The sequence below is a fragment of the Neofelis nebulosa genome, chromosome 9 (assembly GCF_028018385.1).
Source record: "Neofelis nebulosa isolate mNeoNeb1 chromosome 9, mNeoNeb1.pri, whole genome shotgun sequence".
In the NCBI taxonomy this organism is placed as follows: Eukaryota; Metazoa; Chordata; class Mammalia; order Carnivora; family Felidae; genus Neofelis; species Neofelis nebulosa.
In genome coordinates, this window is record NC_080790.1 from 129,742,510 (window position 1) to 129,757,404 (window position 14,895).

General features: G+C 47.6%; 1 protein-coding gene across 1 annotated transcript in view; it reads right to left on the reverse strand.

Moving 5' to 3' along the window:
- B4GALT5 (beta-1,4-galactosyltransferase 5) overlaps positions 1–976 on the reverse strand; it is a 76,450-nt gene extending 75,474 nt beyond the window's left edge. Inside the window, exon 1 of the mRNA XM_058685914.1 lies at positions 693–976. Coding sequence (XP_058541897.1) covers positions 693–807 — 115 coding nt within the window. The 5' untranslated portion in view covers positions 808–976. The remainder of the gene's footprint in view (positions 1–692) is intronic.
- Positions 977–14,895: the final 13,919 nt, after the last annotated feature.

A 14,895-nucleotide genomic window follows, 5' to 3' on the forward strand; every position in this document is an offset into this window, starting at 1 on the left:
GAAAGGGGCCACTTGGAGGAGGAGAATGTGTGCGCTGGGGAGGAGAACCTGGAGGTGGATATAACAGGAAAGTGGAGGGAAGAAAGGGTAGGGAGGGGGAGCAGGAAACGGTGGACTCACCCGGGAGGAGAGAGGGGAAGGATGGATGGGAACCGGGAAGGTGGGGCGCCTCGAGACCCCACCACCGAGGCTCGGCGACGAGGGGCGGGAGGGCCGAAAGGGTTCGGGGTCCGCGGAATGCCGGGAACCGGGGCCTCGGGAGACCCCGGGGGAGGAGGAGCGGGAGTTCTCGAGCCGAGCGGCGGGAAGGGGGGCTCGAGGGAGGCAAGGGCGGGAAAGGGGGCGTCCCGGCCCGGGGGCTGGGGGCGAAGGTATCGTCGGGCTCGCCAGGGGATGGAGTAAGGAGGGCCGGGGGTGCGCGGGAGGCAGGCGGGGGCAGTGGGTTCCGGGGCCCGTCGGGGTGCAGAGGGCGGGAACATCCTGGCGTCCCCCGAAGGCCGGGCGTGGGGTCTCCCGAGGGTCGGGTCGGGGTCCCCCGCAATCTTCCGCGGCCAGGCTCCGGGCGGCCTCCGGCCGGGGTCTTCCGAGGGTCGGCGCGCCGTCAGGGTGGGGCGAGGGGTTCCCGAGATTCTCCCCCGCTCCCCGAGGCCGGAGCGGCGCCTCCCCCCCAGGACCCCAGGCTTCCTTCCTACCTATGCCGGGCGCCACATAGACGAAGTAGAGCAGGGAGGACGACAGCGAGAAGAAGAAGAGTGCGGCGAGCAGCGAGCGGCGCGGCAGCCGCAGCAGCCCCCGGCGGACGCGCATTCTGCAGCCGAGCCTGCTCCCGCCGCTCCCCGTCCGCCGCCTCCTGGGCTGCCGCCGCCGCCTGGGCCTCGGCCACCACCTCCCGGGCCTCGCGGGCCGCCGCTCGCCGCCGCCGCCTCGCCGCTCCCAGCCGCCGGCCACCGCGGGCCGGGCCACATAGAGCGGGCGGGGGCCTGAGCGGCCCGGAGCGAGCGCAGCGGCGGAGACGGGGCGGGGCGGGCCGCGGGAGGCGGGCCGGGGGCGGGGCCAGCGCCGCCGGGCACCGTCGCAAAAGACCGGCGCGCGCTCCCTCGCCGCCCGACCCCCCGGTTCGGCTCCCGCGGCGGAGCGGCGGCCCGCAGGGAACGTCGCTAAATGGCGACAGCCCCTCTCCTGGCGCGGCCACCGCCCAGGCTTTCGGGGAGCGTCGCTCAAGTGCCGGTGGGCTCCGCGCAAGGGCGCCCCTAGCCCGGGAGCCAAGGGGCCGTCTGCAATGTCTGACGCTGCTGGTCGCCTACTGCGACAGTGGAGCGGGGATTATAGGCATAAGGAAGGGTTCGGCATACACCTTCACTCATTCATTCATTAATTCACCTCACCATTTATTAAAAGCCAGACATCGGCCATAGACCAGACACTGTTGTTGGTGTTGGGCATGCTACAGAGAACAAAACAGACAAAATCTGTCTTCATGAACTCACGCTCGAAAGCGAGGAGAAAAGGAGACAAATCAGTTCATAGTATCGGGTACTGATAAATGATATGAACAGAATAAAACACGAGAACGTAAGGAAGGCCTCGTTGACCAGGTGACATGGGATGAGACATAAAAGGGTGAACAGCAGGCACAAAGGCCCTGAGGTCAAAAAGCCTCCTCTGTCCCCAGGTTATCCAAACCCAGGATAAAGGTTAGATCTCTAGGCAGGGTCCACATCCCACAGAATCATAAGGAGTGTAATGATAACAATTATCAACGTGAGGACTTGGGTTGAGAGACGCTAGGCTTTACTTATGTCGTTAAACTGCCCCCAGCAGCCCTGCAGTCTGTGCTCTTATAATTGCTATTACACAAATGAGGAAACTGAGGCTCCTAGGGGAAGCAATTCCCCCAAGCCTTGCAGTAGGGGCTCAAATCAAAACTGACCTGTCTCCCAAGGCAGACCTGTGACCACTAGGTGGTAACTTACCTCAACATTACATCTGGCTACTAATTCGCACCCTGCAAGTTGGTATCCTACTCCGTAGGATAATGTGTGTGACCATAACCAAAAGAATGCTTTAAGATCAGCCCCAGGTCAGAAGAACCAGCCCGGCTTCAAGAACCTTCCAGCTGAATTGGAGAGGAAAGTGGTCCTGGTGTAGATACATCTCCCAGGAACTGTGAGGCTGTCTTGGAATCCCAGAAGCAATCAGGAGGGATTCTTTGAGAGTCAACAATAATCCCACTTTCTATTCCTAAGGTAATTTATACTTTTTGCAGTGTCTGAGCCTGTAAGTGAGGGCTCTAGAGCCAGACTGTCTAGGTTCCATGGCTCCTATCTCTTCCATTCTTAGCTGAGTGACTTCAGGCAAGTTGCTTAACCTCTCTGTGCCTCTCAGTAAAATGGCGGATATTATTAGTAACAATTGCATCCAGTTGTTGCGAGGATTTGAGTAATCCATGGCAAACCAGGCACGTAGTAAATGCACGTAGCTCTCACCTAACCAACACCCCTGGAAAATGGGATGGGGCAGAAGAAGCTTAAACAACAAAATTTCTCTGCTTTTCTCGGCAGGGAATTTTGACTCGGATTTGGGTTCAAATCTTGGCTTGGTCTCAGCTAGCTGTGTGACCATAAACAAGTCGTTTACCCCCCAGATTCTATTCATTGCCTACAAAATGGACCCAGTGTTGCCCACCTCTACAGGGACGTGATTCAGAGTTAAGTGAGAGCTGAGTTGAGGCCCTAGACCAGAAATCTCAAACTGGCTGGAATAATCTGACCTGTAACTCCTTTTTGTTTGGCCCACACCACGGCCCCTGCCCCACCATGATCTCGCAGTTCGTGAGTTCAAGCCCCACATAGGGCTCTGGGCTGACAGCTCAGAGCTTGGAACCTACTTCGGATTCTGTGTCTCCCTCCCTCTCTCTCTCTCTCTCTCTCTCTGTCCCTTCCCCACTCTCACTCTGTCTCTCTCTCAAAAATAATAAACGTTAAAAAAAATGAACAATCGGGGCACCTGGGTAACTCAGTCGGTTGGGCATCTGCCTTTGGCTCAGGTGGTGACCTCACGGTTCAAGGGTTGGAGCCTGCATCGGGCTCTGCTCTGTCAGCACAGAGCCTCCTTGGGATTCTCTCTCTCCGTCTCACTCTCTGCCCCTACCCTGCTTGTGCTCTCTCTCTCTTTCTCTCTCTCTCTCAAAATAAATAAATAAACTTTAAAATTTTTTAAAAGAAAGTGAACAATCATACTGTAATATGCTGTAATAGCCAGTACATTCCCAAATTTCCCCAATTGTTTAAGGAATGTCTTTTATAGCTGTTATTTTTTTTCAACAGCATCAAATCAAGACTTACAGATCGCATTTGGAATTATTTCCATAGTATGTACTTACCTACAACCGTCTCTGTACCTTTGTTCACCATTTCTCCCAATATTTTATTTAAAACATTTTTAAACCTATAGGGAAGTTGAGCAAATGGTACAGGAAACACCCAGATATTACCATGCAACGTTTTGTTTAACCGAACCAGTGCTGGATCCGTTGGATTTCCATGGGGGGAAAAAAGACTCTTCACTCCTACCTCACACTATCCACAAAATCAATTCAAGATGGATTGTAAATCTAAATGTGAACGATCACAAAAAAGCTTTTAGATGAAAACAAAGACTATCTTCATGTCCTTGACGTGGGCAGAAATGTGTCAGAGGACACAAACACCAACCAGGAGGGAAAATTGTGATAAATGAGGCTGCATTAAAATAAAAAATTCTCTTCATCAAAAGACACCAGAAATAGAAACAGAAATACATAGCTTATAAAGAACTCATATACAGAATTAAAAAAACTTTCTAATGTTTATTTATTTTTTCAGACACACACACACACACACACACACACGCAGGGGTGAGTGGGGGAGAGATGGAGACACAGAATCTGAAGCGGGCTCCAGGCTCTGAGCTGTCAGCACAGAGCCAGACGCGGAGCTTGAACTCACAAACCACGAGATCATGACCTGAGCTGAAGTCGGACAGTTAACCGACTGAGCCACCCAGGCGCCCCCAGAATTTTTAAAAAACCCACAGACGTATAGAAACAAGACTGACAACCAAATAAGGGGTGGGCGGGGGAAGACTTGAACAGGCATTTCATAAAGGAAGGTATCTAAATGGCTAATAAGCATATGAAAAGGTGCTTAAAGCTCTGAAAAAAGCAGAGGAAATCCACACCTCCAGAGCGTGTGTGGGCCGCTGGTTCTGAGCAAGGGAGGGACAGCTTACAGCCAAGGCTTGAGGGCGCTTCAAAGGGCAGAGCAGTAGGAAAGTGAGGCTGTCAAGCTGACAGAGAAGGAGGAGCAAAGCCGGGAGGCTGAGCGCTCGGTGCCTCTGTCCCTGTGAGTAGGCCGACTTGTGCACTTCTGACCATGCTGCGGCAGGGAGAAAGAGGGTCCAGCCCCCTCGGATGACACAAAATGGGCTTCAATTAGGAAAAGGCTGGTGGAGACCAAGCCCGCTTGAACCAAATGTCTCTACAATTGGATTCCCTTACCATCCACCCCCACCCTCGCCTGGGTGGGCAAGGAGTTCAGCTGTTCCGCTGTGAAAGAGACAGGAAAGCCTCCCTACCCCTGGCCTAGGTTCTGATGACCAATCTCTACCCCTACTACTCCATCTGAAATAACAAGATCTTGAAAAAGATTGGGTTTTTTTTTTTCAACTTCTTTCTTTGATTTTTTTTGGAGCTTGACACTTTTTTAAGTTTATTTCTTTATTTTGAGAGAGAGAAAGGGAGAGCACAGGGGAGGGGCAGAGAGAGAGGGAGACAGAGAATCCCAAGCAGGCTTTGCGCCATCAGCGCTGAGCCAGACGCGGGGCTCGATCTCACAAACCGTGAGATCATGGCCTGAACCAAAATCAAGAAATCAGGATTCTAAAGCTTAACAGACTGAGCCACCCAGGCGCCCCCGGGGTATTTGTGTGTGCATGTACATGTGTGTGTGTGTGTGTATGTGTGTGTGTGTTTCAACCTTCTCATTTCTGAGTTAGGCTTCCAACTCACTCAAATACGCATTCATTCATTATTAATTTCCTATTCAGCCGCTCAAACAAGCTCACTGCATTCTGATCTCTGCTCAAATGTCACCTCTTCTAAGAGACCTTCCCTCTAAAATATCTTCTTCCCCACCCCAGGACTCTCTCTCCCCTTACCCAGCTTTATTTCTCTTCATAGTACTTTTCATTCCCGACATTATATTATACACGTGTGTGTTTGTTCGTTCATTTTCTGTCTCCCCTGTCAGAACATAAGCTCTGTGATCTCAGAGATTCTGTCTCATTCTCTGCTACATACTTGCATCTAGCACGGTGCCCCGCATCCAGCAGGTGCTCAATAATTGTTGGAGGAAAGGTGAAGGAATAGCAGGTGTGCACTAAGCGTGATGGGCAGGTATCCAGGGGCTTTTGCAGCCCAAGGGCAGCACTGACAGGAAAGTAGGTAACTGGTATGAGGTGTAAGGATAGGACCCTTGGGCTAGCAGTCAGGGGAGCTGTTCTGTGAGATTCTAGATGGTCTTTTTTTTTTTTTAACATTTTATTTATTTTTGAGAGACAGAGCATGAGCGGGGGAGGGGCAGAGAGAGAGGGAGACACAGAATCCCAAGCAGGCTCCAGGTTCCGAGCTGTCATCACAGAGCCCAATGTGGGGCTCGAACTCACGGACCATGAGATCATGACCCGAGCCGAAGTCGGTCACTCAGCCAACTGAGCCATCCAGGCGCCCCTCTAGATGGTGTTTGAAAGGGAGTTGAGACAGGCTTGCTGCCTGCCTGATTGGAACAGCCGCTCAGTCCAAGGACAAGGAAAAGACGAGGGGTGAGGCTGGAGGTGGCTTGACCCCATGGCTCAGTAGGGGCCCCTGAATTGAATCGAAAAGACCTGGAGGCCAGCCAGGCCTGCCTCTTCCTTGTTCTCTCCCTGTGATCTGGGCGAGTCTTTTCACCTCTCTGAACCTCCATTTCCACATCTGGTTCCTTCTTCCAGGGTTTCTGGGAGGATTTGAGATAGTACCTATAAAGTGTCTGGATGTAGCAATACTCAATCACTGTTGGTATTCTCACACTTTTTCCTGTGGGCCATAGGGAGCCCTTGAAGGTTTTGGAGGAGGGGAGTGACCTAAAGAAAGGAAGGCCCCTGGAGAAATCCCAGAGAGCACAAGTTGGCCCTCATGTCTGCTCGTCAACACCTAATTAACAGGCTTGCCCAAAGCAAACACATAAAGAAGAGGCTCCACAGCCTAAAGTAAAAGATACCATGCCCCTCCTACCCCCTCATACTTTACTGGAAAAGATTCCAGGAACCCGCCCTGAGGAAGACATTGCATAATCCGTGGACAATAATCACCAGTAGTGTGATAACATCATACACTTCAAACTATCTCAGGTCAAACTCCCAGAGGCGTGAGCAGATAAATATCATTGACTTGTGCATAACTGCTCTCTACGGCCAAGGAGCCCTGGCATTGAGTCCTTCCGACGCCAGGGATGCCTATTGGCCGAGCATTGACTGGGTGGCTCACCCTGGTAAGCTTTAGCCAGGCAGTAGTTAATCAGCCCCTTTCAGAGAAACTGAGGCTCAGAGCAGAAGTGACTATCACTTCCTGCCAGCAGCTCACGGAGCCAGTGTCCTTTGCCACTCTTTTCCCTCTGCCGTAATAATGAACAATGTTCTGCAGAGCTGAGGCCCCACCAGCTGACTTCCAGAGTGAGGAGGAAACTCCCCTCACCCCATCATGATCAAGAAATAAGGGGCGCCTGGGGGGCTCAGTCAGTTAAGCATCCGACTTCAGTTGAGGTCACGATCTTGCGATTCCTGAGTTTGAGCCCCGCATCGGGCTCTGTGCTGACAGCTCAGAGCCTGGAGCCTGCTTTGGATTCTGTGTCGCCCTCTCTCTCTGCCCCTCCCCTGCTCGCATACACTTCTCTGCAACATGCTTTCTCTCAACATTATTTTTATAAGACATGTCCACAGGGAAGCATGTAGCTTGAGTTTATTCATTTTCACGGCTGTGTAGCATTTCACCATATATTGAGGCCTGTTTTTAAGTCCTTTTTCCTGATGGTGTCTATTTAGGTCGTTTCCTCTTTTTTGCTACTACTGGTCCATAGATTCTTAGCTAAAGTTCAAAATCCAAGAAACCTAAAACCTAAAAGCTTTTTCGTAGTTAATTCGCAGCAAGACCTGACCTGACCTGAACATCTTTAGTGGCAAAACTTGACCTCAGTAGACAGAAAGCTGTCTATAATCTTTATCTCACTGTGAATATCTGCATGTTCCCCTGAGGAAACACGTAGATCTTCCTTTACAGAGTAACCCCATCCCTCTCAAGAGGTGTTCTGTAAATATTCAGTGTATGTCTCATATTATCGTTTTTATTTTCATATTATCTTTCAAAATTCTGTGATTTTCAGAATTTCCAAACACATCTGGCCCCAAGGGATTTGGGAAGGGAATGTGGACCCAATTCACACAGTGGTGCAAGGAACAACTGTGGCAGAATGCATTTTCCAAAGATGGTCTCAAAAATATTTTCCATCCTCCTGCTCTTCTAGAACTTTCTTCATTTCCCCCTTCTTTGCAGCTGGGTGGGGTTGTGAGTCATTTGTAGCCAATAAAAACGCGTGGAAAGTGACACTACGCAGCTTCTGACTTGTTGGTGGGGACACACATCTCTGGAACCTCTGGCCACCATGCGTGAGGAAGCCACACAGAGGGGCCACCTATGGGTGCTCTGGTCAACGGCCCCAGTGGGGATCCCAGCCCACGGCGGGCATCAATCACCAGACGTGAGAGAGAACAAACCTTTAATTTTTTTTTTTAACATTTATTTATTTTTGAGACAGAGAGAAAAAGAGCATGAACAGGGGAGGGGCAGAGAAAGAGGGAGACACAGAATCTGAAACAGGCTCCAGGCTCCGAGCTGTCAGCACAGAGCCCGACGCAGGGCTCGAACCCACAGACCACGAGATCATGACCTGAGCCGAAGTCGGACGCTTAACCGACTGAGCCACCCGGCGCCCCGAGAACAAACCTTTAGATATTCCAGCCCCCATCTGTGACCTTCCGGTCTTCTCAGCTGAAGCCCCCCGACATGCTGTCCCCACTGTGCCCTTCCCAAATCCATGAGCATAATAAAATAGTTAACGTTTACACACAAGTCTGGTTTGCTACACAGCAGCAGTAACTCTAACACCACCCTCCTGTGCAATCCTATGCATATGGGCAAGAGTTTCTCCAGAGCACGTACGTGCAAGGGTGGATTTGCACATCTGCTTAACTATTTCTGAATTGCTTTTCAAAATGGGTGTACCCATTTAAACTCCCGGCTGCAGTGAATGAGGGTTCCCGTGACTTCTTGCCTCACCCACAATTGCTATGATCAGACTTTTCCAAGGTTCTGTCCCTCGGCCATGAAACGCCTCTATAGAGACAAAGATATGAGGAACATCCCTTTTAAAAATTCTGCCACTGTCTTTCTATCCTGGACAGGTAGGCCAAAGGCATAACAGGGTTGCGGCCGGGGAGTATTAGCTGATAGAAGTAATTTTCTCATTCAACAAATATTTATCCAGTACCAAACTATGTGCCAGGCACTTTTATAAATGCTAACTGGAAAAGATGATGATGATGATGATGATGATGATGATGATGTCGTCCTGGTACCAGGCATTTATTGACCTTTTATGGTCACTTAACATTCATTCACCTTCTGCAACAGCTCCGATTGCCTTCACCTCTTGCTTTCATTCTGCCTGGTGCTTTGGGGTTGCTGACTCCATTTCTACCTTCAGACTTGTTATGTGAACCAGCCTGGTCAGTCATAACATTGTATTCCTCTGGTAATAGTGACTGGTTTGGAGTTGGGCAGACTGGTCAGAACCAATGAGACTCAACTCCCAGAAATTTAAATTTGTGCCTTTGGAGAAGCCAACCATGTCTTTCACAGTAGACTTTAATATGAAGCGTTGTAAGCCTGGAGCAACGGCAGCCATTTTGTCAGCATGCGAAACCTGGGAATGAAGCTGGTGTATGCAAAGAGACTGATGTAAGCAACAAGGAGAAATTGAGTCCTGATGACATAATTTGAGCCCTGAATCCACTTAGCCCTGGTGGCCATCATTTTACTCCCACTTTGTACCAGCTGAGGTTTTCCTGTTTTGTTTTAACTGAAGTATAACATGAATACAGAAACATACGCGTATCACAGACATACAGCTCTCCTACATAGGGTGACTGTAGACACCTCTAGCAGAGCACTAGTCACAGTGCTTCATATGTGGATATGTGCACAAGGATGTAAGTTCAAGTGTATGTACATATTTAAAGAAGCACTTAAATAGTACTTACTGGGTGTCTGGCACTGTTCTAAGCACTTTATACACAGTTACCTTACAAAAACATCTTGAGGGAGGTACAATCATCCTCATTAGCAGAGAAACTGAAATCTAGAAAGATTAAGGCACGTGACCAAAGTCACAGAGCTGGTTTCTTTCTTTCCTTTTTTTTTTTAAAGAGGTGGGTTTTTGGGGTGCCTGGGTGGCTCAGTGGGTTAAGCATCTGACTTCAGCTCAGGTCATGATCTCACGGTTTGAGGGTGTGAGCCCCGTGTTGGGTTCTGTGCTGACAGCTCAGAGCCCGGAGCCTGCTTCGGATTCTGTGTCTCCCTTTCTCTCTGCCCTTCCCCCGCTCACATTCTGTCTCTCTCTCTTTCAAAAATATACAAACATTAAAAAAAAATTTGTTTTAATCAATAAAGAGGTGGGGTTTTTGTTTTGTTTTATTTTGTTTTAGAGACAGAGCTCAAGAGCATGAGCAGAAAGAGGGGCAGAAGCAGGGAGAGAGAGAGAGAGGGAGAGAGAGAGAGAGAGAGAGAGAGAGAGAGAGAGAGAGAGAGAGAATCTCAAGCAGGCTCCACACTGATCATGGAGTCTGACGCAGGGTTCAATCCCACAACCCTGGGATCATGGCCTGAGACAAAGTCAAGAGTAGGACACTCAACCTACTGATCCACCCATGTGCCCCTCACACAGCCAGTTTCTTATAAATTATATGACAGTTATGGCTAAGTTACACATTTCCTTGAGGGCAAGAGCTGTCTCTTTTCCATCTTTGCAGCCCCAATACCTAAATCAGGGCCTGGCATAATGTAGATCTTGGGTAAATATTGGTTGAATGAATGAATGATGAATGAATGAAAGAAAGAAACTTTATGAATTCAACTGAGTCTGCTGTGAGAAAACTTTAAAACACCCAAAAAATCCAAATATTTAAAAAAGACTCCAGGGTGTTTCTTCTCCCACTAGAGCACAGATAAGCAAACTTCTTTAGTAAAGAGCCAGATAGTAAATGTTTTTGTTTTTGCAGGCCTTACATTCTCTGTCACAACCACTTAATTCTGCTATTGTACAACAGCTAATGTGGCTATGTTCCAATTGAATTTTACTTTCAAAGACAGGCAGTGGGCCAGATTTGGCCCTTGGGTTGTAGTTTGCTAACTCCTGCTCTAGAGAATGAGTCTTTATTTTATCGAAGTATTTGCTGTCGATTACTGCAGTTAGTAAAATCAATCAGTACCTTGATTTTTGCTTTGCTTTAAAAAATTATGTTTAAGCCACTGCCTTCCAGTTTATCCCATTTACTTCCTTCACTATATTAAGCTTCCTAGAACATACTTCTGATCATGTCACTGTATTAATCAAAAAACTTTAGTGGCTCCCTATAGCTTATAGAAAATGGCCTTGGGGCACCTGGGTGGCACAGTCGGTTAAGCGTCCGACTTCAGCCAGGTCACGATCTTGCGGTCTGTGAGTTCGAGCCCCGCGTCAGGCTCTGGGCTGATGGCTCGGGGCCTGGAGCCTGTTTCCGATTCTGTGTCTCCCTCTCTCTCTCTGCCCCTCCCCCGTTCATGCTCTGTCTCTCTCTGTCCCAAAAATAAATAAAAAAAAAAAAAAAAAAAGAAAATGGCCTCTCTTCCTTTGACTTTTAAGACCCCTCCACGATCTGGTCGTGACCCTTTGCAACTCTTCCTTCTCTCCAACAGGTAAGTGGGGGTGTAAACATCTCAAGTTTTATAGTGGGGAGTGTGGTTAGTAACATTCTATGACTGTAGACTGTAGGGCACTCAGTCAACATTCCAGGATTCTACACAGAAGAAGGGGGTTCAGCTAACATTCCTTAAGTCTATACAGATAAGGAAGCTCTATAGACATTCCATAATGATTAGCAAAGAGGCTCTGCAAACACTTGACGATTTTGTAGAGACAGGCATCCTATAAGCAATATATAAGATTCAAGCCATAACAAGTGGCTTTGCAAGCATTCCATGATTCTGTGGACCTGAGGGTGTTCCTCAAAGACAGTTCATAATTTTATAAACAGGAAGGAAAAGATGTTCAAACACCCTCAAATTCCATATACAGGGAGTGTTCTGTAAGCATTTTATGATTTTCTACCCAGGAGGAGACTACAAATATTACTTAATTCCATAGAGAGAATAAGGCTCTGTAGATCTTCCTTGATTTTCCAATGTGCTTTGCAGATAGTTAGCGATCCTTGAGAGGGCTCTGCAAACAATAATTCTACATGGAGGAGAGTGTTTATTCCCTGAACAGTCTTTCTAGGTAGATTCCTATGGTCGATAAAGATTCCATGGTCCTAAACAATAGGAAACTCTGCCTGCGGTTAGTGATGGTACAGATAGGACAGCATTCTGTGAGTATTTCTTCTTTTAATTTTTTTTAAATGTATTTATTTTGAGAGAGAGAGAGAGAGAACAAGAGGGGGAGGGCCAGAGAGAGAAGGAGGGAGAGAATCTCAAGCGGTCTTGATGCTTTCAGCGCAGATCCCCACGGCGGGGCTCAGACCCACAAACTGTGAGATCGTGACCTGAGCCAAAATCAGGAGTCGGACACTTCACCGACTGAGCCACCCAGGCGCCCCTGTGTAAAGAGTTCTTGTTTTCACACAGAGGAGGGGCAGGGAATATAGGCCATGACTGTAAACAAAATGGTATTCTACAAATAACTCTTACGATTCTATACATAGGAGAGAGCTCAACACATTCCCAGATCTTACACAGGTGAAGGGGGTCCAGCAAATACTCCTTGCGGAGTATTTGGTCCTCTACCAAGAGGACCAAGAATCTCTGCGAATATCCCTTGGTGTTACCTATAAGATGATTTGGAAGCAGGTCATGATTTAATACACAGGAGGGTGCTTGGCAAAATCTCGGGGATTTTGTGGGCTCTAGTGGGCTGGGCACATCTGGTCTTACGAAGGAAAGCTGGGGGCTGGGCAGTTTTACCAAAGGACACGAGAGGCCAGAGGCCACAGGCCAGAGTCTCCAATTGTTTCAAGTGCACATAAAAATGTGTTAGACCTAAAAAACAATATTGACTCCAGAATATAAAAAGGAAGCTCCAAAAGTTGAAATTAACTGATGTTTAATTAAAATGTCTACAAAATAGTAAATCAACTAATCAACTGCCTCTGAACTCACGTGATTACATCTCACGTATCTAGTGGGCCATGGGGGTACATTTTCTTATGCTTAATAGGATATGGGTGGGCCTTAAAAACTCAAGACAGAAGCCCAGGAAGATCCTAAAATGGCCCTAGGCTTGGAAGGGGCTGGAAAGTTCATGTGGGAAGGTCAGAGGACTCTCCAAGCCACCTGCTGCCCCTGTCCAGCCTCGTTCCTGAACAGGACACTGACATTCCAAGGCTGGGACTCTCCCAAGAGATGGACCGGGCCCCAAATATCACCGCTGATTAGGGGAAAGGCCGCCCATGTCAGCAACAGGGAAAGCCAATTAGCCAAGGACATTATGTTGTGGCAGGTGTCTGGAAGAATCAGATATTGTCATGGTCTCTCTGTTTCTGTTTCTCCTCCATCATCCCGAGTCCCAGGAGAGGGCTTTGAGCTGGCAGCATTACTTGGAGCAGGGTAATGGGGGCCAGAGCAAGGATCTGTGGCCACAGGTAAGCCCCAGAGTCACAGGCAGAAATGAAGAGTGTTGATCAAAGACAGTGAGGGAAAATCTGAGTCTAAGGTCTTAACATCCCAGAGCCCAGCCATAATCAATCAACCCACGTGACAGCAAATGTAACATTGCCCTGAGCTAGAGGCCACGGGATGGCAGAGGTTATAGCTTTGTTTCTCAGTTTTCTTAACCCATACCCCGTTTCAATGAACATAAAAGCATCTCAGTCTCCTTTGACATCATTTTAGATTATAAAAAAAATGTTTTTTTCTTCGAAAACTCCAAAATGATTAAAGGAACACATAGAAGAATATCTTTATGACTTCGGAGAGAAAGGGATTCCCTAAAATGGCACAAAATGCACAAACTATAAAGGAAAAGATTAATATACTGGAGTACATCAAAATTTCCTCTATGGAAAAAGACCTCACAAAGGGGAAAAACAAGTGACGAGCCAGGAGAAGATACAACCAATGTAACAAAGGAATTAAATCCAGAGTCTATAAGGAACTCTTGTAGATTAATAAGAAAGAAAAGATAGTCATCCCAATGAAAAAAAGCACTAAAGGATTTGAAAAGGCATTTCTTCGAGAATAGAAAGCCCAAAGGGCCATAAACATATGAAAAGAGGCTCCATCTCAAGATTAATCAGGGAAATGCAAATTAAAACCAGAGTCAGACACTGCTTTACGTCCAGAGATTGACAGAAATTCTACTTCTAGGTATGTGCTCCAAAGAAATTCTGGCAAGTGAGCACAAGGAGATATATATACGGGGTGTTCATTACAGCATTGAGTACAAAATTTGCAGACAAACTGAATTTCATTATTAGGGGAACAGGCTAATAAAATACGGTTTCACAGGGGCGCCTGGGAGGCTCAGTCGGTTAAGCATCCGATTTCATCAACTCGGCTCAGGTGACGATCTCACGTTTTATGAGTTCGAGCCCGCGTCGGGCTCTATGCTGGCAGCTTGGAGCCTGCTTGGAATTCTCTCTCTCTCCCCCCACCTCTCTCTCTGCCCCTCCCACCACTCGCGTGCTCTCTCTCTCTCAAAATTAATAAATAAATTTTAAAAATATAATGCTTTTACTAGTGACATGATGGCGTGCTATGCAGCAGTTAAAACGAATAAACTAGAGCTTCTCTGTGTATCAGTGTGAGAAAGCAGCAAGCTACAGAATGAGACACATGGTTGGATAACATTGGACTGAACTGTAAAACATATAAACAACGAAACCATAGATACTATGAGAAAATATGAAAGAGGGCTTTCTAACCATGATTTAAAGTCCAGAAGCCATAAAGGAAAAGATTAATACACTTGACTACATTAAAAGAAAAAACCTTGTGGCAAAAACAAAGTAATAAAGAGAGAAAAGAAACAACCCATCCTATACAAAGTCAAAACACACATGACAAACCACGGAAAAATTCTTGCAGCTCATACCACAAAGAGTTACTTTCCCTCATGTCTGAAGAGCTCTTAGAGGCAGATAAGAAAAATGGACAACAGCCCGATAGAAAAATGAACAAAGGGTGTAAACAGACAGTTTATAAAGAAGGAAACTCAAGTGGCCATTAAACATGAAAAACGGCTCCATTGCCACTATGCTCCATCTGTCACACTGAGAAAGTTCCAGAAGCTTGATAAGACTTCGAGGCCATAGAGCACCTCCATGATTCCCGGTGGGGCATCAACTGGCCCAACCTTTCTGAAGGGCAGTTCAGCAAAGTTTATCAAAATTAAAAATGCGGAGACCTCTTTGATCCAGCAATTCTATTTCCGGGAGTTTGGCAAATAATCCCATGTATGTGTGAGATGACATTTGTATGGAATTACTTATGGAAAGTGTGGGTTACAACAGAAA